General features: G+C 40.6%; 1 protein-coding gene across 1 annotated transcript in view; it reads right to left on the bottom strand.

The window, feature by feature from the left end:
* Nucleotides 1–5550: 5550 nt before the first annotated feature.
* MYPN (myopalladin) overlaps nt 5551–27484 on the bottom strand; it is a 40127-nt gene continuing 18193 nt past the window's right edge. The window contains exons 9-19 of the mRNA XM_050305275.1: nt 26867–27236; nt 24489–25064; nt 23019–23166; nt 14046–14267; nt 13395–13544; nt 12693–12772; nt 12051–12177; nt 10363–10570; nt 9525–9690; nt 7545–7678; nt 5551–5766 (exon numbers count right to left, since the gene is read on the bottom strand). Of these exons, the coding sequence (XP_050161232.1) occupies nt 5597–5766; nt 7545–7678; nt 9525–9690; nt 10363–10570; nt 12051–12177; nt 12693–12772; nt 13395–13544; nt 14046–14267; nt 23019–23166; nt 24489–25064; nt 26867–27236 (2351 nt within the window). The 3' untranslated portion in view covers nt 5551–5596. The remainder of the gene's footprint in view (nt 5767–7544; nt 7679–9524; nt 9691–10362; nt 10571–12050; nt 12178–12692; nt 12773–13394; nt 13545–14045; nt 14268–23018; nt 23167–24488; nt 25065–26866; nt 27237–27484) is intronic.

The following is a 27484-nucleotide window of genomic DNA, read 5'->3' as shown; positions in this document are numbered from 1 at the left end:
GGAGCACATTGCCAAAATGTGTGTTAGTAACAAAAATCAGTGGTTTCTTCCTGTCTGAGTATTGAGATCTTGAGCAGATCTCAATATTCAGTTTAGCAGTGGCATGTCTTAAAACTTCCATTCATTCCAATCTTTTAGGCTTCTCTTTTCCATCTCACCATTTGTAAGGTATTTAGGGCACGGTCCCTCTCATAATATACACAGAGGGCAAAATTCAGCTCTTGACTGGAATTCCAAAATAACACCAAGAATTGGTGCTGCTGTACCAATTCCTAAAAGTAAAAAGGGGCCCAACCTCCATTATAGATTTATAAAGTCAACGACATGGCAACTCCTTAGGTATTTCAGTATTTAGCTGACTTTTTCCATCTTGCTAAGAAAACTTTCTTGGTAAAAATCTTTGTGGAAGTCCCTCCTGTGACGTGATTCACCAGGCACACTCCATCTGGGCAAATTTCTGATTTGCCAAAAGAAGGTTTTGCCTTAAGATTGGTACCCTTACATTTGGGATTCCAGTTAAGCAATATGGATGCAGTTTGCTGTGGTTCAGGAGTGAAATTTATCTAGATATTTTAAAACAAGAGTTCGCAGAAAAGCTGCTTTTTCCTCTAAATATGTTCAGCTCTTCTATTTCTAAAAATGTCCAGGGGAAAAAACCCAAATGCACTGAGGATAAATACATGTTTATTCATGGAAGAAGTCCAGTATTTCCTCTACACAGAAATAACAAAAATTGATTTCACCTAGTACTTGTGAACTTATTAAAAAATGCTCAGTATTTTTAACTTTAATTACATTCTGAGAAATAGTGGCTTTCAAAACCCCAAACCAACCCCCTGTTTAACACTTAAACGTATTTCCTACCACAGAGTACATTTTAATATTGTCTGCAAGTTTTTTCCTAATGTTTTCGTTTGTAGAGAAATTAGCATGCCAAATGTATCTTATACAGGATTTGCTTAAAATATCTGCTCATATAACTCCAAGGAATGAGAAGTTAATTTTTGACTGGCTTCCTGCAGCCTGGGGTGCATAGTAATTTTTTTTTCCCTAGAATTTCAGATTATCTTCAGTATTTTTCCATTTCTTTAAACAACCATGTTGCCTGCTACTAACAGACCATGTGATCATAAAGGATGGTAATTTCTGAGCAGAATTCCCACCACTGTAAGTGGAGAACTCCAATTCCCAGCACGTATGGCCCAAGATTTCTTTTTATTATGCAATAGAGGGCTCTTTATAGTGGACTTGAAATATAAAGGCATTAATAAAAACAGCTTGTGTTGCTTGGAGGAAGTGATAAAATGTGCAAGAGCACGTGAAGACCCCTTTGCTTTTGCACTGGTACCCCTGAGAATACTTGTTCTTTCAACCTTTGGTGAAGGGACAGCAAAAGAAAGCAGAATTTGAAACCAAAGGAGACTGATATCAAGAGTTGTTTAAAAAGGCAACAACTTTATTTCACAGCTACTTGCTAGAAGCATGGCTAGTATATAACTTGACAGTACTTTATGATTTTCTTCTGAATAATGTAAAGTCTGATTCCATTAATCAGCTGTCACAGCAAAGTTCTCAGAAAACTTCTTGCATTGTTGCACATTTTCACAATTATTTGAACGTGTGAACGACACAGACTTGTATGCACCTTTGAAGCATTTATTTCAGTTCAGGTGAGATGAAGGGCAGGTGTTTGGTTGTTTTTCTTTCATGTGCACTTGAAATACACTTTAAAACTGACATTAATGTTTTTCTTCCCGGTGAGAATGACTTTGGATCAAAAAAAAAAAAAATCAACTTTAATCAAGAAAAGATATAAACTAGAATTTTAAGGCTCAGAGTGAACATCTTCATATTGGAAATAATAAGGCAATTATCAATGAATCACTTCTCCAGTATTTTTTGCACTATAAATATTTCATTAAGTCTTGTATGTCATTTTCTTTGAAGACATTTTCCAGAACGTAATGCTTTTAAACCTGGTAGCTTTAAGAACACAGTTCTTAAAGGAATTCCTATCCCAGACTTGTTGGAAGTACCCATGATTCCTATAAGCAGCTGGGACTGGCACTTGTTTCTGTAGTAGGATGAAGAACTGCAGACCTGCTTTGCCCCTTTGAAGTGTGTGCTCTCACCTCCTCATGCTGGCAGATGTGAGGCACTGGGGAGGGTTGCTCCACCTTCCAGATGAAAGCAAGGAACTCAGTGCAGCAGCTCTAAGGCAAGAGATCAGTGGTACCAGGGCAGCCCCCTGTGCTGCTGCAGGCTGGCTTGGCATCCATCTGGACCCGAGGTTGAAAGCAAAGACAGTACTTTCAAAATCTAGAATTGCAATGCCAAAGTTGTCATTCTTGCTCGTTACCAACATACTGTGCCTCTGATTGATTGTATACAAACCCAGGACTTAGGGAAAGGGGAAACTAAACAAACCTCAAGACTCTGAATCAGTAAACACTTGAGAGGTTACAAACCTGACCATTTCTGTACTGCTACAGCCATATGCTCCACACTGTGGTGGCTTCATGGGCTTTTGGAAGTTAATATCTAACAGTGACCTCAGTGGAAGGTTCAGCATTGATTTTTATTTTTTGTTGTTACTGCAGTAGCCTGCCCTGAGTCAGAGTGAACTGCTGTGTTGGTGTGGAGTCAGATCAGTTTTCAGTGAACAGAAGCGAGGAGCAGCCGTGTTGGTCAGCAAGGAGCACAGTTACATAGGCTGTGGCACAGCGCTCACAGTGTGGTAAGGCAGTGCCATCCTTCCCAAGTCCACAACTTAAACTACTCAGTGGTGTCTCTGCTGCTTACACAAGCCTTTTTCCATTGGCTTTTCTACCCCTTAACAGCAAACATAATTTTTGTGTTTTTTCTGGCACATCTTCCTTGTGATGAGCGTATCAACACTACTTACTAACAGCATGTGACATCCATTCACATAAGCTGCCTTTACAGACTCACTCTATGGGCTCAGCGTATGCGGAGGAGAAATGTTCTGTAATAACAGTTAACTAGCAAAATGTAATGACTACAGACCATTTGGGATCAGATCCTGAGTTTGTTTCTATCAGATGCACTGAAAGTAATTCAAATTACTGACTTCTGCATTATGGAGGGAAATGTGATGGATTTTGATCCTTTTGCAAACACTGTCCAGGAGAGAATGTTCAGCTGACAGATTTTGGTGATCCACTTTCTGTAGCCTAAATCTCAGTGAGATTTCTGGGACCCCTTCTTACATGACTAAGGATTAATCCTCCTTACACACATCTTTGGGAAAAGTCCTTGAACAGAAGCTTCTTGTCCTCCCACTTCCAGAGAACTAAATGTACATTTTAAAAAACATGTACCCCTTAATCCTTAGCTTGTCAGTTCAGGTTCCAATGATGTGAGTTTGGAGACATTCTACTGTAATTGCAGAGAAAGGGGGAAGAGAGATGGTTTGCATATTTGCGCTGTGCACTTTGTCTTTTAATTTGCACTGAGTTTTTTGAGTGTAAAATGTGAGAACCACTCCTGGCTGTCAGCCTGAGCAGGTGATTCCAGCACTGGAAACCAAATATTTGCCAATAGTAAGTACTAACATTCCTTTCTTCTGCACACACTAAACTGTGTGCAGACTTGCCTAATAGGATACATCCCAGGCAAAAGATGGAATCCCTAAGCCATCCTCAAAAACACCTGAAGATAAGAGGAGCAGCAGATTGTCTGTCTGAGAAAATCAGATCCACAATGTGTCTTGAGCTGGGCACCTCATCACTGGAGTCACTCAGTGCATCACTTTGAACAGCTCTTAGTTTTGTGTGCCAGGGAAGAGGCACAACGTGGGCAACAACCGATATTTCTGCTTTCCCGTGGAAGTACCTGCGGCTTGTTTTGTGTCTCAGGACAAGAATGTGTTTTAGCTTTCTGCTCTGGTCATTCTGGGGTGAATTGCCTGAGATTTCTAACAAAAGCACGAGATGTGTGATGATGGTTTTGTTTTATGGCATTCACTCAAGTGGGAAGCAAAACAATACAAGAAATTCACTTCCTCTAACCCCTTAGGGAACCAGTAGTTAGGGATAAGAGCAGCTGCATTTGTGGGAAACCCAGTGAAAGGCGCTCTCTTTCTCAGTCTCTGCCTATGTCCAATATTCTTTTAAGATAACTCCCCATTGTTTTCTTTGCATATGTAGTTTTTTTCAGTTACAATTTTTAATTTGGAAAAACCCCAAATATAAATGGAAAGTATCTGTTGATTTCCTTTTTAATTTCAGTGACTTTGATCAGGGCTTTGTTGCATTCTGCAGCCATGTTACAAACAGTAAGTAAGAAATGCCTGAAAACAGTGTCCAGAGAGGAGGGTTAGCAGTGATTGAAAGATGCAGGAAAACATCTTAAACATTCACGGAGTCTAAGAGCTGGGAGGTATTAATGCAACTTTACAGATGCTAAATATATTTAAATATACTGACAACATTGTCATTTAACAACTTCTGTTGATCTTTCATTAATTTGCCTTATTTATTACTATTATTAGTTACAGTAGGTTTTTTTTTTAACCCTTTGCACAGAGCTGTTGCTTAACTTTTTAACTTCTGTATATTAACAGAATTTTCTCTCTTCATAGTAGACACTGCACTTGTGATCATTTCCTAAGTGATGGTAAAAATTTACCAGATCATAATTCCTTTTCAGTTCGTTACAAAATGAGCTAAATGGCAGAGGCACATTAAAAATTAGGAAAAAGAGACAGGAACTTACAAGCTTGGTATCATCTCTGTTAAAGATAGGTGATAACTAACATGGTAAAGAAAAAGATATGAAGCACATCTGGAAAACAGTTTCAGCAATGGGCCCTAGAGAACACGTTTCAGACAAGAGGAGTTTTCATTTTCTAAGTTGACACTTTATGCACATGCCCTGTACCTTATTTTATGAACCCTTACATTGTGAGTACACAGTTCATGGAGAACACACACACACAAATATAAATATTTGGGGTATACAGCTGTACCTATATGAAATACTATATTTGTCTAGTCTGGAGTTCAAAAATTCTAAGATAATCCCAAATCAGCATATTCTGTGATTCTGTGGTAATAATCATATAAAAATGAGTTACATCTTCCCCCTTTAACTTGTGCTCTGTGGTTATTTGGCATGTTTTTTAGAATTACATTCAAAGTCTTGTTGTTTCCCCTCATTGATATTGCTGTTCCTGTAATGTCAGTGTTTTCACTGGCACTATCCCAACTCATCAGCATCAATCCTTACCATGGCAGCTACAGTGCAGTAGCTTGAATTCGAGAAGTAAAAGTGGTATTGGCTTTTAGGTGCTGAAAACTATGTTTACTATGTAATTCTTAGCAAACTACACAGTACTGAATTTATTGCACAACACTCCATACCACAATTATCCTGCATTAAAATAATATGCAAAAGTCTTGTACGATATATTAGTTGCAACATTTGCAGCAGCAGTACACTTAATTATAGACAAGTTGCTTGTAAACCATTAGCATTTCACTTGTACCTCCTTTTTTTTTGTTGTTGTTTTTATTATTTCTTTGTTCACAGTTCTGGTATCTCTGCGGGTGTGACTGGAACAAGTGTTTGTTTTTCAAAGTTCTTCGCTCTCCACCAACTTCTGGGTCGGGGCTGAGAACAGCAGAGGGCTCTCGGGAGCCGGGAAGGCAGGGAAGATGTCGAGTCCTTGGCTGGTGAGGTTTGCGTAGCGGCTGCCGCCAGGTCGGAGCTTGAGCGCTTGTGGAATTTGGCGGTGCCACTGAGCTGAAGGGACACAAGCAGAGCGGGCTGTGTCAACCTCTCGTTCAGCTGGCAGTGAAACAACAGAAATCGATCCACCAGCCCGGAAAGTGCTGCCAACGCGCTCGGGGAGAGCACAGCCTTGTTGTTCTCTGCTTTAGGGTGTGTTCCCTCAAACATTATCATTGAAGGAGTTTATATGTGGAGTATTTTTGTGGAAATCTACAGTTAGAATTCCATCCCTGCTCAATTCAATGGTAATGTTTGTGTGGATTTTACCAAAATTTAATGAGTGAATCTTTGGAGCCTTCTCCAAAGCTCTTGCAATCAAAACTGAAAACAGACCATACCATGAACAAACCAGACAGGGCTCTGATTTTGCAGTACTTGGTCCTCTGGAGGGCTTTTTTCCTGAAAATCTTTTGATGGCATTTAAATTCCCTGTATTATTGCTTTGAAAATTCTTTAGGGAAGCGATTACAATTTTTATTGCCCTCTACTGCTTATAAGGAGTAACATGTCTCCTAGATTATTTTTTAAAATGATGAAATGTAATCCAAAGACACATACTGAGTAATTTAACAGTTACATTCAACATGTTCCCATATGAACAAATTTTGTAAGAACGTTTAGTTATTATTATTAGCAGTTATCATTCCTAAAACACTTCAGAAAAGGGATAATCATATTATCTTTGCCAGTATTTATCCATACAAAACCTCCAGGTCTGCACCCAAATTAGACAAATACATCTGTCAGCAGTTAAAATGAGAGGGTGGAAGTTCAGGCTCCAATCCTCTGATAATCTACACCTGCAGGGGACTGCATTCTACATGTTAAGCATCGACAGGAAATATCTTTCCATGCTGAATTTTGACACTATCTGAAAACACTTTAAAAAGAGACTTTTTTTTTCTTGCAGCCCCCAGTTTGTTTCTACTTCAGCTCATATTATTTTTCTTTGCACATGGAATTGAAAATATCAGATTGCACTTGAGATCCCCCAACCCCACCCATTCAAAACAGCACAGAGAAAAATCACTTCTGTCACTCACTTTGGGGTAAGACTCACATACTTTAGATAATATAGTTGCAATTGGGAAGCATTTCTCACTTTTCATCTTTTTCCTGTTTGTGCCTTGGATCTTTTGTATGAAAATTTCAAGTGTGTCTTTCGACATTTAGATACCTAAGGAATTATTTTTGCTTTTCTGTGACCCTTTTGAATCAGCCTCTCCCCCAGCCCCCTCTTGATACTTCCATTACTATTGCCCGTATCACCACCAGGTGGCAGGAAGCTGACAGAGATGTGCTGGTGGTTTAATTGTGATAATTAGATGGGTAATTACATATTAGATATAAACTAGCCCTCATCAGCTGGGCTCAGTTTGCCCCATACGTGCTCTGGGGAAGAAGGGCTCCACTTTCTTGTGTGCAATTTCTTGTTCCATCTCAGGTCAGGACTGTGGCAGAGGCAACAGAGTTAAGGTCCAACTTGAATATGTGTTTATATGCTTATGTGTCCAGGGAATCTGGAAGGTGGGAAATGGGAGTACAGAATATTGTGCAAAACTCCTTCTTGAGGTTTTCTTTTCCTTACCAGCCTTTAAGCTGATGCAGCAGAGCTAGTCTGGCCATTTAGCTGTATCATTGTACCTCCTCCTGGGGGCCTCATTAACCTGTGGCCATGCTGTGACACTCATTTCAAACCCAGGAATTTACAAAGTGAAGGACTAGGTGAGGGCTGGGGTCAGTCAAAGGCGATGATTTCTGGTCGGTTTGATTTACCAGCCGGTACCTACCGTAGATGTCGAGTCGGGCAGTGCAGGAGACGATACCAGCTTCGTTTTTTGCAGACAAGGTGTACCAGCCAGCATCTGCTTTCTTGGCAGGCTGGATGAGGAGGCAGACATACCCTGTTGTATCTTGATGCATGCTGGGAAAAGCAAGGGTTTGGGAGTTACTATTTCTCAAGAGCACATCAAACTTTGAGGTTATAAAATTAAATATGAAATAGGTATGTCGTAATTTCTATCCTCAAATGTCTTGGACTTCTGCTTCTTTATAGTGTCAGAATCACAGACTGTGCTGAGCTGGAAGGGACCCACAAGGATCACTGAATCCAACCCTTAGCCCTGCACAGGACCAGCCCCAAGAGTCACACCCTGTGCCTGAGAGGATCATCCAAACACTCCCTGAGCTCTGTCAGCCTTGGTGTTGTGACCACTGCCCTGGGGAGCCTGTTCAGTGCCCAACCACCCTCGAGGGGAAGAACCTTGTTCCAATATCCAACCTAAACCTCTCCTGACACTTCAGGCCACTCCCTTGGGTCCTGTCCCTGGTCCCCACAGAGAAGAGATCAGTGCCTGCTCCTCTTCCCCTCATGAGGCAGTTGTAGTCAATAGATTTGCTTTCAGAGATCAGAGTAGCTGAAATCTGTTCTGGCTCCTTTGTGCACAGCCATGGTGTGACAGTGGGAGCTGACTTGTTCTGAATGTATTAATATTAGAATTATTTATTGAATTCCAATGAACTAAACCCATGCAAATCTGCTGTGCAGTCATAGTGTATTTTCTCCTAGTTCAGAAGCTGGAAAAATAACAAAATATCAAGAACAATTGTACAAAGTTGTATTTTTCACAGCAGTCACCAGAGCCAGTCAGCAGCTTTCTTGGGGCACCCTTTTGCATGAGAAAATGAGTGGCAAAATCTGCAAGATTTGTTTGGTCAACACTCTAAAAGAAGCCTTCTTCATTATTCTCTCTGCTTCCTTTGCTCTTCAGTAATCTAAGACTTTCTGGCTGCAATTTCCAGGAAAAACTTTTCAGTAGCATAGATCTGAGACTCCTCTGCTCTCTAGAGTGAGGTTGGTCCTTTTTATCAACCCAAGTGTTTCTCTCATTACAAAGGGAGAGATGGGAGGTGAGTACATAAGAACACTTGAAGTTGCAGGATGTTCTGAAGTTTGAGATTTTTGTTGAACTGGAATGAAACCACAGACTTTCAGGTCAGGAGGACGTTTGTGCTTCCAACAGCTCTGACATAAAAGGGAACGTTCACCCTTTGGTGCCTGCACTACATGATTTGCCTTGTGCTGGGGATGCAGGGGTATAGATGCTGGTGCTTGTCCATACAGTGATACAAAACCATCTCTTGGCTTCAGGCAGGAAGATAACAGTGAGGCAAGGCAGGGAGAAGCAAGAACAGTGCTGCCCATGGATCTGTGCTGAGCCACTGCAAGCCTTTGGGGCAGGTGGGCTGGTCAGGGCCGGCTGAAATAGCAGAGGGGTTGTATTTTCTAATCAGGGATCAAAGTCTTTGTTTTTGACCAACTTGGTAATCAGCCTCTGTATCTGATATGATGAGCTCTATTACCTCATGTTCAGGGGCACTCAAAACCACGTTCTAGCTGTTCTGAGTTTGAATTTATATGTAATTTAAACTGGTTTTTCCTCGGTCTAGTTCTGAGAGAATAAGGTGCTAAAATGCATTAAAATACTGTATCATAGTGTCTTTGATGAAGAGGTTCATGTGCTCTGTCAGACCTGTGTCCTGAAAGCTCTGTCCCCCCTCTCTGAAGCTGTGGTGTATTGTGCTCCATGCCTTTTTCTGAGCCAAGGAAATAGCCATTGTTTACCTCACAGCAAGCCTTTTACAACTTTATGTGGGTGAAAGAAGTTGTTTTAAAAACACCCCCATCTGTACTTATCACACAGGTTGTCATGGAAAAACAGTTGGTACAGCCACAAGAAATTTCAAGCATGGATATAATGACACAATACCTCATCCTCTCTCTGTTTGATGGGATGGTCTCATTATCCTTCTTCCAGTAAAATATGGGGGGTGGCATTCCCACAACTCTGCACTCTAATCTGACAGGGTACCCTTCTGGAACACCACAGTTCTGAAGCTTCTCCAAGAACATGGGGGCTCTTTTTACTTCCTTTGCTAGAAAAAGAATTATTGAACAACAGATACTTTATTATTTGTTTTGCTTTGAACAGTGTGGAAGAACACGATCAAAAATTATTCTTGTGATATTAAAATAGGCAGTGAATTTTGAATGGGAGGGATGTGAAATGCCATGACATAACCTCTGTAAGGGAACATAAAGTAAATGATAGGCAGAACTGAAGTTCGCAAAAGAATGTGTGCATCTCTGGTGGGTCTGAACATACTACCATGGCAGGAAATTAGTGCTAGATTTATGAAATTCAATATCTCAGATCTTGAAAGGCTTTATTAAAGAGTAGTATTCAGATTTACGTTTTTCTATTTATAAACATTTTTAATAAAATTTGGACTGACATCTGGGACACCTCAACATATATTATGAATTCAAACACCAAGGATTTTCTGGGGAGAAAATGAAGGATCATTTTTCCCAGACAAGAGAGGTAAGGTGATGATGAGGCAGCCCTCTGTTTAGTACCAGGAGTACCCCTGTCAATTGAACACCAGGTGCATTTCCCTCCATCAGAGGAGTTTTGTAGCTGTTGGTTTCTCCTGGTCTCGGTGCATTAACTGTTTATTTATACTGGTCTGTAGGGCAAGTTTGAAGAGGCGCACACAAATAACTCCCTCCCTGTCTAGTTCTTCTAGTTTTTCAGCGTTTCTTACCTACAACAGTGAGCTCCAGACTAAAGGAATTTTGTCCTGTTTTATTGGTGGCAAGGCAGGTGTAAGTCCCAGCATCGTTCTGAGAGAGGGGATCAATCAGCAGCGAGTGGACTCCGGTCTCTCTCACCAGCATCTTGTGGGTGCCGTCGGGGAGCACAGGTTTGCCGTTGAGCAGCCACGTCAGGTCTGGGGTGGGTAACCCACTCACCTGGCAGAGAGTGAAACAGCTCGACACAAACGTCCAACTGACAGAGAGTTTAGTAAATTCATAGGTAGGCTTTTTTTTTTTTTACTTCAGATGCTATCTGAGTGGTGTCAGAACATAGGACAGAAAGATTCGGGGGTTTTTAACTATTTCTCAGCTTCTGTTTCTCTGCTGACCAGTTCCAAAAGGGAGAAAACCAGAAAACAAGCAAGCAAAAAGAGAAAAAAATACATGAAATGCTTTCATTTTTCTTAGTTGGAAAGGAAGAAACTTGGTAACATGAGATGCACAAAAGACTCCTAATAATCTGCTAGTTTGCTTTTTTTTTCAGTGCTGAGTATAAATCAAAACAATGGATCTAAAACACTGCAGAGTTTAATAGAGATGAAGAGTTCTATACAAATGACTTTATAGTTTGTAAAATTTGATGAAAAATAATACTTTGTAGCTGTTGAACTTATGTGCTTTAGAACACTGCAGATTAAGTATTTTTAAAAATACTGTTAGACTATATTATAATGTTCAAAATCTTTCCAATGGGTAGCATTACTCATGTCTAAAATACTGCTTTCCATACAGTATTTTACAAAGGAGAAAAAGGGGGAAGTGGAACTTGCCTGAATGAGCACTGCTCTCTTCTGGTTCATGCTTTAAGGCTTCCCAAGCTCTGCCAGGATAGCAGAGTTAAGAATAACCAAATTCTTTGGCATGCTTCTGGTGAACTTTACATCGTAAATTAGGGAGCAATAAGTCTTGTTCATCCTCAGAACATTAAGTTGTGCTTCAGAGATTCTACTCACTTGAGGGCAGGGGACTTTCTGGAGCATGGAAGAGGTAAGTGTCAGCATTCCCACCTTTGCTGTGCTACTGGGGCATAGAGGGGCGACCAGAGTATGTTGCAGCAGATGGTTTTCTTAAGGGTGTTCAATCACAGGATGCTCATTACGTGACCTCTAACCTCTGACAGCTCCCTCATGCTGGGATTTGAATCAGTAAATGGGGATGTTTCTGCATCTAATAATCAAATAAACTGGACTCTGTTCCCTCTTCTCTGGGACTGTTAAAATCCAGTGTACTGCAATGGGAGCACTTGTTTGAGCACAGTACAATGTGCTGACTCCTCTCTTTTCACTGTTTGGTGCTGTTATGGATGATGTTCAAGAATCTGCTAACGGAGCAGGACTTGTGGAGTTTGTACTGGGAAAGGACACGGTGAACATATCTAGTAATTTGAACAACCTGGCAAGGGAGCCCTCTGTTTCTGGGTTGTGTTCTCTGGGCTCTTCAGTCCCACAGAGCACGTATTCAAAAGAAATCCCCGGAATCAGCTCAGAGACAGTGGCAACATGAAATGGTTTTTAAAAAGGAAGCATTAAAACTCAAACGAAAAACATTCATACAAGCAACAAAGAAGGTGAAAACACCAAGCAATACATGCACAGAGGCAGGGAAAGTGAGAATGAACAGAGGAACCAGTGAATACCTTACAATCCAACCTACAGAGTCGCCCTTCGTGTGCTACCATGTCACCTGGGGCCTGTAGAAAGTAGGGCCTGAAAAAGCGTTCTTGAACTGCCTCTTTGTCTCCCTCTGGCACTCGGGGTCGTGTTCTGCAACACAAAAATTGCGTGTGAGTGTTTAGAAGTCAAGCCTTTTCTTCCTATTGCTTAAAAAAAGGAAGGACTTGGGGAGAATGGTGAACAGATAGCTTGAGTTATAGAAAAGGGCAGAAAGAAATGGACTGCTTTGTAATTGAATTTGTGCATATTTTCCATTTAGAAAGGTTATCAAGTTAACCATATCATGTAATATCCTTGGATTCCCAAGCTGGCCCTTGCTTCTTTTTGCCTTTTTTTGGCTGAATTTCATCTTGCTAATCCCTGCCTTGCCTCTAGCTCCCCTGCAACAGGTGAAGGAAACCATACTTAAACTTCCCTGTATTTGAGGATGACCTTAAAAATATGACAATATAGAAGTGACCTATGTTGGAAGGGAACTGCTGCTGTTACTTCCATTTTAGGGTTGAGAACTGAAGTTCATTGAGTGCCTAGAAGTACAGTAATGGTTACTTTGGATGCCTTCAGTGAGCAGCATAAAAAAGGTCTGAGGGGCTTCTTTCTTTCACCTGTGAGGCTGAGTTGTTGGTATTCGGCCCCGCACAGGGACACTTTGAACCATCAGGTGGCCTGAACAACTGATTCTCCCCTGCAAATAACAAAGGAAACAGCATTAATAGGTGGTTAATAGCTTATTTCATTTTAAAGTATAAGTATTGAACATTTACAATGTCTTAGGACTTATTTTTATGAAGTAGCTGAAAAGGAGGAAAAATTGAAACTGGAAAACGTTGCTTGATCTGTTCAAATATACTCCTAAATAAACAGCCTATCTAGCACTGGGGTGAAGGAGAATGCTATTGGGGGATGAAACTATTTGCAGATCCATGTCTTTGCATCCTGGATAAAGAATAATTGTGTTTGGAAACTTCCAAACTCGATGTAACTTTTTATTTCTCCTTGCTTGAACTGATATTTCTCCTGCCTGAAATATCATGTCTGTCTTGTTGCCATGTCTCAAAAGGTACCTGTCAGTAGGCAGAAGTTACTGCCAGGAAAATTGTCCCTAATGATTTTTGACTGGATGTGTTAAGGACAGGGGATTAGTTTTATCAGTCTTTCCATGTGTTCCTCCCCTATGCTCTGAAGCATCTGATCTGTGATACAGTCACCACCCATGTCAGCCTAGGTGGCCCACTCTGTGTTCTTATTAAAGGATATTAGAAAAAGGTGAAATAAGCATTTTTGTAAAAGACAACAAAACACCTTACTTGTGGGTTTGCAGCCATAATAGTGTAGTTGCCATCATCATCATTGGTAGCAGCTTCAATATGTAAAGAGCACGTTCCATCTTCTTCTCTGTTCATTTTGAAATGCGTGTTTTTCTTTGAGATCTGCTTGCCATCCTTGAACCAGTATACCTGCAGTGAGCACACCCCCACACCCCCCTGTGACTTAACACTTGCTCTGGAGTGGAACAGTGACTAGAAAAACGTAGATCAGAACATTACACAAGTTGACCAATAGCTAGGAAAAATGTTAGAATATTATAAACTTTGCAGATCGGTTCTAATGTGAACTAGAATGATTCCAGGTTGAGCTCAGACAGCTTCACATCCCAGCTGGACCTGTCAGGTCCTCTTTTCTTGGCGGTAGACACATTACTGGTTATCTCAGCTCAGTTCCCATCTTTCTGAGAAGTTAACTTTCTGAGGGTTTATGCAGTTCTGTTTCTCTTGCAGTCTCAAGGCCTGACACATGATCAGGAGCAGATATTGTTATTTAGAAAGGGGAGGGCAATGATTACTTTTAGAGCTCTCTCCACAGAGAGTTCTTAGGAGTGAGACTTTCCAGAGGGAGGTATAGAAAATGGTAGGTAGTTGTTTTTTATTCCTCTACTGGTAACAGTGAGAATGACTTACCTTAGGAACAGGGATTCCAACTATTTTGCAGGTGAATATGATAGGGGATCCTTCCATTACCCGAAAATGTTTGAGTCTCTTGTCAAAGATGGGGGCTATGTATTTGCCTGTGGGGATTTCCTCGTGTTGGACTTCATCGTCTGATTCATCCACTGGGGTACGTTCAAGGCGAAATTCTATTTCATTCATCAGCCTCTGCTCAAAGCTTGAAATCCTGTATTCCTGCAGGGTGAGAGAGCCACAGTTCTGAACTAAACCAGTCATGTTCTGGGGTATTTGCAGTCTTTGGCACTTTTAGACTACTAAAATGAGTGAAACAGTGTGAATTTGGTTTGCAGACAAAGATGCTGCATCTTTAGTTTGCAGAATGTAAATAATGAAACTGAGGTTTTTTCAAAGACAGCAAAAAAAAAAAAATCAAACTCAATTCCGCTAAGTCTAGGAAGAAAGTGAAATATTTTCAGATTAATTTACCTTCAGGTTAAAACTCAGACTGGTTTCTAGCTGGTGTAACTGAGAAAGCAAAATATATATAGCACATTTAAATCCTTGGAAGATTAAACAGATGATTCAAGAAAGCCAACATATTCCTACATAAATGAGCGCTTCCAGATAGCTTGGTGGGATTATGAACCTTCTCCTGATCACCTGAAGTCCATTAGAAACATCTTATGACACAGCTGCGAGAGCATCTCATGAAAGTCCTTAGAAACTGCCTTTTCTGGGGAAGTTTGTGGTACCTGTAGAACCCAAATCAGTCTGCTCAGCCCTGGATTTGTGCAGGTTGGAAATCCACAGCTTGCATTCCTGCTTCTATTGAAGGGCAAGGACATCTCTGAGAGCAGGCTGTGTTTTATTTTTATTCTGTGGCAAGCCTGGATCTTCAGAATCTCACTTGAATATGCCAGACGGATATTACAATGTGTTTTGTTGCTTTGTTATAGTAAGGAAATGATCTGTGGCTTGGGAAAGAAACACTTGAGTAATTCCAAAAGTGCAATTCTCAGTTTTTTTTTTTTTTTTTTAAATAGAATTTTAGAAACCTGTGAATTGTAAAGAAGGATGCAGCCAATCCTTAGATTTATTCCATTTGCTGAAAAAACAAGGTTTGGAAAATGCATCTTTTCTGAAATCTTACAGAAAGTTAACTAAAGAACCAGCAGATATCCCAAATCACTGGCACTTACATCCCTGATCATGTAGCCATTCCATCATATTGCTGATTATGCTCTTGACCAGCAGTTCCCAGATAACAAGGAGAAAAGATGGAGAGGTAGCACAAAATTTTAGCTAACAACTCTTCTGATTTTGTCAGGAGACCAAGGAGACAAGTGGCCAAAAATGTAGACATTACAGTGGAATTTTGAGGAGATGGGGATTTGTGAGACTTGGGGTGAGAGGAAGGAAACATGGCAACCACGGAGTAAAAAAGGTTGGAAATTCCCACGATGGGATAAACACCCTGGTAACATCTGATTTTGGAATGGTGATGGTACGTGCTGCGTGTCGGTCTCTTCATCCAAAATCTCTCATTCACAGGGAGCTCAGGTTAATGAATGCCCCCCATCAGGACCTTCCTTCCCCCTCTCTGACAGGGCCAGAGCTCTCTGCCGCTCTCCTGCCAGTCCACCTTTGCCAAGCGGGAGCTTCCAGCTGGCAGGTCTGTGGCACAGTGAGCCGTGCCAAAGGCTGCGAGCCAGGCACTGGGTGATACCAGCCACCTTCCCAGCAGCTGGGAACCACCAAACAGCCTGATAGAGTTTCATCTTGTTGAGCTTTTCCTCTCTCCTGCAGCATGTGTCAGCAAATTGCTTGAATGGATCACACTGTCATCTTAGTTAAGCCTCTGTAAACCCAGAGATTCTCTCATTTCTCACCAACTGAAGATCACATTTGAAGTTCTGTTCTCTTTCCACTCATTTGAGGGCTCTCAGTAGTTTCCTTCATGTTGTTTAGGTAGTTCTTGACAACAGAGAGCAAAATCTATGGCAAAGATTTGACCTACTGAGAAAGGTTTACTTCGAGTGTCTGAATTTTCCAGTAGGAGCTGAAGATACTCCAAGTAATTCTCCTAAGAATGAAATTCTTTTCAGAGATTTGACATGCTATGTGACCTTTGGAAATGTGGAGGCTAATTAAGGATTACTTAAGGTAGGAGTAATCTTCCCTTTCTGTCACCTAATGATTTGTCACACGAAAAAAGGTCAGGGCAACAAAGCAAATATGGTACAGAGAGTCTCATTTCTGCCTCTTTAAACATGTTACTGTTTTTTTGTAATGAACCTCTTGAAAATTATGTAATTATTTCTGGGTATGGGTTATATGACAGCATAATTATAAAGCTAAGTACACTGTTTTGCAGACATATTTCTCATTTATCATATTTGAGTAGTGTTATTCCCTTCACAAACATAAACCATTGGTCGAGTGCTATGTGTGCTTGGAGGGCAAAAGGGCTGATGGGCAGAGTAGGCAAATTGATGCATAAGTGGGTTATCTCAGGAGTTAGACACAGTAAGCTCATGAGGAACTTTGGCACAGAGAGGGCAACTCTGAACTCTCATTAGAATCAAATGAGCGGGGATGGAAAGTGTTAAGACTTCCCAGAGTCGGAGAGCGATCCAAAAGCTTAGTCTAGAAGGCTCAAAATTGGAAGAGGGCTTTTGCAAGAGCCAACACTTCTTAGTTTGTAAATGTAACATAATAAAGAACAATGGAAGAAAAAGCAGGGGGGCTGCATCTGCTCTTGCAGACAAACCAGTTCAATCTGTGTACTCTGGGACTCAGAGCAGTCATTTACCGCCCTGTGAACCTTACCAACAGTTGGCATTGTTCTTTTATGGCACTGCATGAGTCTGGCACTGGGGTACCTCAGTTGTGTCCTGTCTTCAGCTTTATTGAGTGACATGCATGCTGCATTAGCCCCACGAAGCCTGAACATGGTGACTTTTTCAGAATGATGTAACTAATCTCTGATCAAATTTTTCTTTATTTCAATTTTCTGTGTCAGAAACAGGTTTTGGTAATGAAAATTGCTAAGGACAAGGATAATGTTTCATATTAAAAAGGCAGTACTGTGCTTTTAATGCATCCTCAGCTGTACAGGTGAAGAATGGGACATCATGGCTTGGTCCCTAAAGTGAGTTTTCCATCATGTGGTGCTCTGTAGCAGAGGGAGGTAATGGGGCTGGAAAGGCATTGCCATTACACTGTGGAGGCATCCTGTTAATGAGTAAGGTGTTGGCTGCAGAGCAGAGTTAAAAGGCACTGAAATACTGGGAGCTGATGGCAGAGTCCAGGATTGTTTAGAGATAGCTGAGCTGAGTCAGCAGTTTTTCCTACGGATTTTTATCCAGATTATTGCTGTCCAAAGGAAGTCATGGTATGTAATAAGAAATCAGTAGTGTAGAATTGCTGTAGCCGTGATGGATCACAGATGAAACCAAATAATGCTGAAAGACAATTAACATCTTCCATTCCTCTACTCCAAAGTACCCATTTGTCTTAAGTGGTCTAACCAACTAATACAAATTAAATTTACATTTTCAAATTGTACTTAACCAAATTAACCTTGCATCTCTTTTAGATCTTAAAAAGTTTTCTGTGGACACAGTGTATCATTTTTTTCCTGGCTGATGTGCTGACAACGTCAACTCCCTACAAACTACTCCATTAAGAACTAGGGGCGCTTTTTCGTTCTCACATCTGCTTGCAGAAGAAAACCTGATAGAGGAAGGGATGCATTTCATGGAGCCCCATTCATGGGCAGGTTTTCTCTTATGTTTCTTTGCATGTGACTGGGTGGATGTGGGTATAAAAGCAGCAGTTTGTGAGAACTTGCCCACATTGCTGCACTGTCAGCACTGGGCTCTCGTTCCTGGAAGCTGCTGCCCTGCCCAGGGAAGCCCCAGGGGTCATTGTGTAGAAACTGTGCAGGCTGACTGCACAAGTTTGCACTGGTCATTTTAAGGAGTTATATTCAAAAATACATTTCAAATCAGACGATTTCCAAGTTAGGTTTCCCACAGCCCCTGAGTGTTGTGCTCATACTTAAGTGTTTGTTTTTCTGAATGTGTTGGTCAGTATGCATGTGCTGGTATAAATTTATACACAAACCAACTAAGTTAACTTTGCTGTGAAAATCTGAATGTCAAAATGACTGAAGGTGTTATACAAAACTTCTTACAAAGAACAGAAACCTCTGAATAAAAGGGAAATACACTGTTGTACAGAGAATATAATCTTGGAGGGTTTTGCTTGTTTGGTAGACTTTCTGTTAGGGTTAGCAAAAACAGAAAATAGTTGGTAAGATGGCTTTCTGAAGAACTGTTTTTATCACAGAAACCATGAACCTATTTCTGAATGTGATTATGAAAGTGGTGTAGGGCAAAGTGTTTGTGGTTGTGGTTCAGACAAGTATTTTGTAAAGCATCACATGAAGAACAAGTCAATGTGATCACTGGGTACAATGGTAGAACTAGGCTGCAGTTCATTGTACTGAGGAGACTGAGGGAAAGAGCACAGAGGTTCCAGCCCTGCTTTTGAGTCCAAAATGCAGGATTGCAGCTACGTTTTTGGCAGCTTTCCTAGAATGTGGAACTTCTACAGGCAGGGATTCACACACTTGTTTAATATAGTAGCTAGATATTTAAAATTGTGCTATCTACCAGCTAAAAGACTGCAAATTCAAGCTCCTGTCTAGTGATGTGATGTGCTGTACACAATGTATATAATGCATATATATTATAACTGTATGTAATTATCTATGCTGAGTAGACTGCAGGTGTTGCTACCTGGTTATTTCTCTTACATGTAATGCTGCTGTTTGGTGTGCACAGTGTGCAAAAGCAGAGCAGGTGGTGTTGCATTAATATTGTCAGAGTATAACTAGAATGGCAGGAGACCTAAAACTGGCCAAAGTCAGGAAATGTGCTGGTGAATATGCATCTCTAGTGGAAATTTGGGGCACTGAAATACACCTTCCCTTCTGGGGAGCTGCTTACCCTTGCAAGGAATTTCATGGAGTGTAGGAATTCCTGTAAGGTTCTAAGCACCTTTGTGTATGAAAACAGGTTCTAAAATCCTGGGTCTGTTGAAGTTAAAATCTATCTTTAGCAAGATTCAGATCTTAGTGAATATACATGCTAACAGTTAGTAGAAGCTTGTAGAATCAAAATAATCTGATGTTAGCACAGTAATCATGGAAATTGCCACAAACAGAAAGGTTAGAGGATCTCTATTCAAATATTGATTCTCATATACTGTGTAACAATTCTGTTGGCCACTCATTGCCAACTCTAGACGAATTTCCCAATTTAATCCCAGTTTTGTAACTTTTACTAGATTGGCTTTTTGGCAGACTAATTCAAAATCCATGTAACAGTTTGTCTAAGAAACTGGCCTGTGTTGCATCTAGGTGTCTGTTTGCAAGCTGTAACACTCATTGGCTTCCCAGTCTAATCTAGGCTGCTCTGACTGAAGTCTTTTTAGTTTGGATTCTCTCTCCTCACTTTCACTGCTCCCCTTTTCAACAGTGGGAGTCAAAAAACAACAGGTCCAACACGGATGCTTTTGTTCACTGGTCTTGCCCCATTTTAGCAACTTCTTGCAGGTGAATTGTACTGTGTGTCTTACACAGCCCAAAACATAAATATTGTGCTTACCCAAATGTAAATGCAAACCCTCGAAGAGCCTAGCAAGTCATTGTCTAGCTAGACAATGTTCAAAATACAGTTCAAAGGGATTAAGCCAGGGGAAAACAGAAGCTTCTGTGAGGAGTCCTTGTGGTTTAATTCCCCTCCTTAATCCAAAACTGCCTACATTTGCTGACCTTTGAGAGATGATGCTGAGCCTGGAAGCTCAGCATTTTTAGGAAGATTTTTGAAGTGATTGAATTAAATGTAATTCTTTTCCCCTGGAAAACAGTTTGTGGTGATTCTTAGGACCTTTCTGAAGCTGACTGCTTACTTTGGGAACTGTGAGGAGACAGTTCTGTTTGATCAGTGCTGAGGTGTTACTGGTGTTGGATTCTGCAGTTTTACAGGCTTTGGTTTTTAATGATCTAAAAGCTTTTGGACAAACCATATCTTTTTTGCTCTGAAATTTCTGATCAAATGCTCTCTAGCAAAAATAAAGAATATTCATGTAAGGGCTGTGCATAATTTTCTAAACTCTTGTAAGTTTACTCTTTGTCCTGAAAGTAAGGCTGCTGAGTCTTCCATAAGACACAACCAGTCAGTGTTGCCATTCACGTGACATTCGTCATAGTAAATGACACAGATATGTGAGCACAGTTTGTAGTTCTTGTAACCAAAATGTATAAACCAAGCCCACCTACTTAACTCTCCCTTCCTTTATTATCAGTTAATTAATTTATTTTTACCACTGTACAGGATTTTGAGGTTTAATTACCTCATTTTGCGATTTTATATTATTTGTATAAAAAGGTTTTGAGGAGATAATATCATTAATTTCTAAGTTTTGCCTGTAAAGCCTAATTTCCTCTTTAGAGGAAAATTTGAATATTTATTTATATTGGTCAAGCCTGTAAATGCCTTCAAATACCAGGGTAAAAGAATCAGTTGCCATTACACACTTCTATTTTTTCCGTTTGCCAAAGTCCCCCTAAATTCTCCATCTCTCCTTGTCTCCCCACACATCATTTTGTTTCTACATGACATATTCGAACTGAACATTACCGAGATATTTTACCTGTAAGGAAGATAAAAGTGCCAGTGGACTGGACTGACAGATTTTGGGAAGTGGAGATGACACTGGCTGTGTGTCCTTTCTCTCCTTTCCTCAAGTGGTGCAGTTACCTGGGTGCTCACTGAGGTTTTGAGACTTGCATGCTTTGTCTCACAGGATTTCTGCCTCCATCCCCAACAGTAAGCTCTGAGCTCCATGCTAATAAAACCTTCTGGAGATGAGTGGACAGAGATGTTCTTTATCCTTCTTTTCCTCTTTCACTTTGCAGAGACTCTGAAACATCCAGGTGTTGTGATTCCCTTTTTTTCCCCTCTCTGCCTCGGTCTGTTTCTGTTTCTTTTCTCCATCACAAACTGGAAGAAAGGATTCTAATTCTAACAGCTTCCTCAAATGACCCCAATCATTAAGCTGAAATGCTCTTTGGAATGTCCTGCTAATTGAGGGCCTGTTCTCATATGCCTGAAAGTCTAAAGTTCTGTTCTTTGAGCTGGAGAAGGTGATAGAAAAGCTCAGGTTACAGAAGCTGTTCTGAAAGGTGGAATTTCCAGCTTTTTCCCTTGCTCATAAAGAATGCTTCTTTATTTGTGCAACCTGGGACAGCACTAACACTACACAGGGCACCTACTGGCAAGGAGTTCAGCCCGTCCTTATGGGAGTTCAGAGTTAGGAGTTTGACTGTCCTCAGGCCAAGAAAGAAACTTGACTTAAGTCTCCTATATCCTGGGATTGCATAAAGCCAATCCTCAGTTAGTGTATCTTCTGTTTGAAAGAACAGAGCAAATCTGACTGAAGATGTTTGGGTGTAACTGAACTGAACCACAGTTTTCATTTTCAGCACTGCCAGTTGTGCTGAAATTTCACCTGGCAATGCTGCAGAAATGACAGGGTGTTTTTTCCTGGTATCAGTTTAACACAGATATCCCATGAATAGAATGACAATGTCTCCTTTTTAATTCTGCGTTAACTACAAGAGGAAAAAACTAGGACAAAATCTATGGGTGTGGATCCAGCACTCCAACATATTATTATCATGATGGTGATTGTTCTATATAGTGTAAAGCAATAGGAATTTTGGAAAATACTGTTCGTCCTCTCATCTGTTTAAATAATCACTGCTTTCACTGAGGAGCAGACTCAGGTGTGAAGTTGCTGCAGTCAGCAGTGAAGTCTAGCCATGCTTTTCCTGGGTGTGGAAGAGTCAAGTCAGAAGGTGGGAACTGAGAGGAAAATGAGGGAACTTCTGTTGAGTAATTCCAGAACTGTTTTTTTAGTTCATTGGCATTATAATTACCATAACAATTAGAGAAGTGCCAGCTTGGAGGCTTTTTAATGTTGGAGGAATTCGAGAATCAAGATTTAGTTTTGGTCTCCTCCAGAATAGCAAATAAATGTATATATAATTTTTGCTGTCAGCAGATAACTTTGACACTAGCAGTGATCACTGTTTCTAATGGGGTTATCATGCAGTTAACTCAAAAGATTGACTGGTATTTCACAGGAACTCTCTAAATAATTTGTCTTACTGCAGTACAATCAGTAGCCTGAGCTGGTGGGACAGCTATGGAGGGCTGCATGGCCAAGGTGAGAGAAGAATAATCACTAACAGGTGGAACAGCTCTCCAGCAATCCTTAGTGTGCCCCATTTCTTTTTTAATTTCATAATCAGTATCCAGATCCAGTGGATTTATTGATTCCAGTTAAGAATGAACTGATATTTAGTTCCTTGAGCTTTGTAAAAGGCTTGTTATTTTGCTAAACTTTAATAATAAATAATAATAATAATAAAGTTCCCAAGAAGTCTCGGTCAATTCATATAAGTTTGGAGACCTGGAAAAAGAGGTTTAATGCTAAAAATTGACACCTCACTTTAGTTCAACCAAAAGAAAAAACAAAAACCTTTTCCTAGACAGTTTGATTACTTTACTCTTTAATTTTAAGTTGAACAACTGGTAAAGCAGAAAAAGGAAAGCCACTGTCCAGAGGCTTCCATGAAAACAAAGAAATGTTCCATTCCCACCAGCCTCTGAGATGATCAGAAATGAAAAATGCTGGTGAGTCACAAACTAATTCTTCTACAGCTGCATCCCCCTCCTGCTTCCTATTTAAAGCTACAGTTTGCTGTTCCAAACCACTGCTTACCCCCAAAGCTCACCCTGCAAACACCAGTGGAGCAGCTCAACCACACAAACACCTTTTGTTCCACAACTCATAATACATGACTTGTTCATGAGTTAAACTTATTTTAATAAGACTTGATTTGCTCACCTGCTGACCACTTTGTTGATTGGCATCCTCTCTGAAATGCAGTTTTCTTTCCAGGTCCTTTACAAGAGCAGCTTTGTTTTCCCGAATGGAATCAGCTGTTGCTAATGGCAGAGGCTTCAGATTTTTCTTTGTTGATCCCTGGCTTGGGCTATTAAAAGAAAACCAGTATATACATACTTTGTCACCTGTGTGACGATATGTTTCACTTCAGTCTGGAGGAGGAAACTATTATTTATTTACATAGAAGCTGAAGCACAAAACAGGATTTGATTTTTTTTTTTTTTGGTACTGTCTTAAAGGTTCATCCCATTCCCATGCCAGTAGGAATTAAACTGACACATATTATAGAGAATAAGCATTATAATAGTATAATAAGCATCTCAGTTCCATTTATATTTATCCTGCAATAATTATGTCACAGTAAATGCTAAAGGAATGTGAAGGGGTTACCTCGGGTGTGCAATGTGTACCTATGTCTGTATCAGACAATAATTTAAAAGTTAATACAACCTCTCATTCTCACATCTTCATTGATCATTTACTCTTTCCATGAACTTTTACTTCTCTCATTCCTCTCACCCTTTTATGATGCCTAACATCAACAGTTATTTTTTAGTTTTATTTTATAGATGCAGTCTGTTTCAGGTTTGAAAATCATTAAATTCTTAAATAAGACTGTCAGGAGACTCTGAGAGTGCACTGCTGAAGCAGAGCAGCAGGGTGCTACTAGAGAGTGTGCAATGTTCTGGGAGTTTACTGGGAGTTGGGATCTTAATTACAGGGACTCCTGGTAAAGGCATAACTGATGGTTGCTCTGCAAGGTTATCTCCCTCTGTTGTTCTGCAGGCACAGGAGCTCTCCCTCCTTCCCCAGAATTACTGTAATTAATAATGCCACAAAAGGAAGCTGATGCTTCAGTAGGTATTCACAGATTATCTTAGATCCTGTTCAGGTTCCTCCCTGAGCTTTTGTGCCCCCACTTAGACTCTCTCCCATGCCAAGGCCAAGCTCTGGATCTCAGCACTCTGAGCTCTAGTTGTGCTCTAGGAATTCAGCTCTGGGCTGGGACCCAGGAGAGCTGAAATGAAGAAAACAAGATTTAACTGCTCTGCCTCATGTAGGCAAATGGTCTTGGAGTGACTTATCCTGCAACTCATGAAGTCTCTTCTCTCCCACTAGTACAGTCTTATGAATCTCTGAGCTCCCACATTCTTTGATATATCTGTTTGTACACTCACATTTCTGTCTTAAATTTATCTTACCCTTAGTGTACCTTATTATAGAAGGCCCTATGCCTTCCTTTCTTACCTGAATGTAAAGGTGAGATTAAATGCCCAGAATACACGAGTAACTCACTTTTGTGCTCTATGACTGACTTGCATTTCAGTGAAACCCTTGAACACAAACACATCCCGGTTTCCTCTGAGTATTTCTTGTCCCTGTTCTGTGCACGTGGCTCATGCTACTTACATGGCTGGTGTACTTCTGGGCAGTCCCATGGCATTGGTGGATGGCACAGCAGGCAGCGAGGGCAGAACGGCACTAAGGAAAGCCACTGGGTTCTGAATCCGTGCAGTTGGGGAGATGGGAGCAGGACTCACAGTCTGGGGCTGGAAGTGTTTCACGCTGGGCGTGGGAAGTGTTAATGGAGGCACCGCGGATTCCTTGGGGCTCGGGAGAGACTGCTCGCTCTTGCTTGGAAACCCTACTGCAGACCTTGGTTGGGCAGCTGGAGGATTTCCTGGGAAATTTTCCATGTTATTCGTTCTCTGAGTTGCTTGAGGGATGTTGCTGAATGCTGCAAGGGAGGAGCTGGCCGGGGGTGAGGTTTGGGATGGCAGGAACTGCTTAGGGCGGGTGTAGCCAAAAGCTTGGGAAGCAGAGGCTGAGCTTTGCTTGTACAGAGTTGAGGTGGACTGGTGGTGGAGTGAAGTAGCAGAATTCAGTAAAGCTGTGTTGAATTGCAGCTCTCTTAGAGATGCCTGATGCACCTGCTGCTGTTCGAGCAAGACCTGGTTGTGGAGCTGTTTTAACTGGCTCTGATCACTGCACATAAAATAAAGATGAGCAAAATTGGTTATGAGCCCTAAATATACCAGTTGGCTACATTTCCATATATGAATTGAGAGAGAAAAATGAGTTGTGGAGGGAAAAAATGTCCTGTGATACCATAAGAGACAGAGGAAACTGCTACCTGACATATTGTCTATCATTGAGAAGAGCATAATATTAATTTGCTACTAAAATAAACTTTTCCTTCCTCTCCCCTTCTTTGCCAGAGGCACAAAAGCCTTTTGTCTGAAAATTATTTGACTGAAGATAATTCTTACATTTGGACATGTGAATTATAAATTTCACTTGAAGATATTTAAGGAATAGGTTTGTCAAATTCTGCTCCATGTCACCTTAGTACCTCGCTGCTTGTGCGATTAAGAGTGAGATTTGGTGTATCATATTTCACGTGAGCATTTGTAAGCCAGATTGCAGTTAATTTACCTCCTGTTGAGGTGGGTTCTGAGACCAGCATTTGGACTGATAAAGCTTTGTAATAATCCACCATAAGAGGTGTTGCCAATGTGGTTTAGGTGGTGTTGATACTCAGTGACAGGCACGAGTGTATATTCAGAGAGGACTTGCATTTCATGCTGTTGTCATTTTCTAGAAGCTCTCTACTGGATATGTCAATTCTTTTGCAATTAAGGAGAATTATTTTGCCTTGTCAAGTGTTTTATTTAGTTTTGATGTATATGGCAATATAGCACATGAAAAACAGGCTGTTTTTTTCCCTTCTAAAACCAGAAAGGACACCGAGGATATGGAAAATGGTCACGTAATGAAGTATTAAATGACTGTTGGTAAAAAGTGAAAAATGTAGAAGTAGAGACCAACCACAAGTGGTACTGACAAACCAAACACGTGGTCAACAGAACTTCTTTTTAATTAAAAGAGTTACTGATCCTATAAAGTATTAAATGAAAATAACAATAAAGGTAGATAATTTAGATATAATTATTATAACAATTATAATCACACATTAATTATTATAATAATTTAGATAATAAAACTATTTCAAGCTTTCAAAAAGTAAAATATTAGAGAGTTAGAAGTTGTGTGGTCCTGATTTTGTGTCCTTCATATATACATCTGCCTAATAAAGCACTCCTTTGTTATAGAGGGATTTTTTTGGGGGAAAATTTTTTTCAGGAAATAAAATCAAGGACTCTTTGCTAAACTAAATGTGGGAGGCTGAAAAAATTGCTGAAAATATATTACTTGACAAAGTGCAGCGTAAATTCCATAATTTGTTCTCTAAGAAAACTCCGCTACTTCTTCAGATTTCCCCTTGAGCTCACAGGGATCATGCAGATGCTTTTTAGTTCAAGGGGTTTTACATTATCAAACATTTCAAGTGTTTTATCTGTTTTAGGAGGAGATTATGCATGTGGGACATAAAGTCATGAGGAACGGCCTTTGGGACAACAGTTGCCCTCCAGTTGCCAGTCCATACTATGTGTGAGACAGAATATGTCTGATTTTGGCAAAATTGGGTGTGAAGAACCTGCTTTTATTTGGCCTGCATAAAAGCAGAGTTGTTTACCTTTTGATTGCAGCAGAAAACATTGTGGAATTAATAACATTTTTCTTTTAAAACTGGAGAACACTTTTCCCAAGAGGGATACATAGAATGTGTAGAATATGCTTTCTAAGAGTATGGTTAATTAGGCCAGTGCCATGTGATAGTGGCTGTCTTTTTTCTCTGAGTTTTGCTCTAGTGCAATAGTGTCATGGTCTATAAATGCTAAATAATATCAGTGCTGCTCCTGAGACTTACAATTCCATTTACTTACAGCTTTGGTTTAGCCAGTACTGGGGGAGGTTCCTTGGATGGTGAAGTTGGCTCAGTTATTTTCATTGGCTGTCCATTTATCTTCTCTGGGAAATGGTTGGGCCTGATTTGGTTTGTGGCACCAGGTCCATCCTCCGATGATGATTCACTTGCTTTATCATCTTCAGGCAGCTTGAAGTGCACGCGGAGCCCTGCCTTGGAGCTTGATCTGGGTTCGTTGTGGTTCACAAGAACACCCTCAAGTTTGGGTTTAGGGGTTTGGTTTGTTACGTGGTGGGAAGGAGCGTGGGGGGGAGGTTGGTGTTCAGTAGCAACAAAGTCGATGGAGCTCGTGGTGTGAAGGGTGGGAACGTTGCTACCGTCTTCAGGTGCTGAAAGAGCGAACAGCAAACTTTTGGTGACACATAAAGGCCATTAAATCAGAGTGAAATGAAATCACAAAATTACACTTCAAAAAACTCCCTCTGGTGTCCTTCCAGCTGTTGGACTGAGTTGTTTGGCTTTGTTTATATAACAACAAAGTCCCGTAAAAAAGGAATATTGTAAAGGTAAATTGACAAGGAATATTGTAAAGGAAAAGAGACACCGTTCTAGTCTGGAAAACCAAGCAGTGGTCTTC

The sequence above is a fragment of the Myiozetetes cayanensis genome, unplaced genomic scaffold (assembly GCF_022539395.1).
Source record: "Myiozetetes cayanensis isolate MyiCay16 unplaced genomic scaffold, myiCay2020 scf10, whole genome shotgun sequence".
NCBI classification, from domain to species: domain Eukaryota; kingdom Metazoa; phylum Chordata; class Aves; order Passeriformes; family Tyrannidae; genus Myiozetetes; species Myiozetetes cayanensis.
Note: the sequence above shows the minus strand (reverse complement) of the source record. Positions and strands in the feature narration are given on the sequence as shown.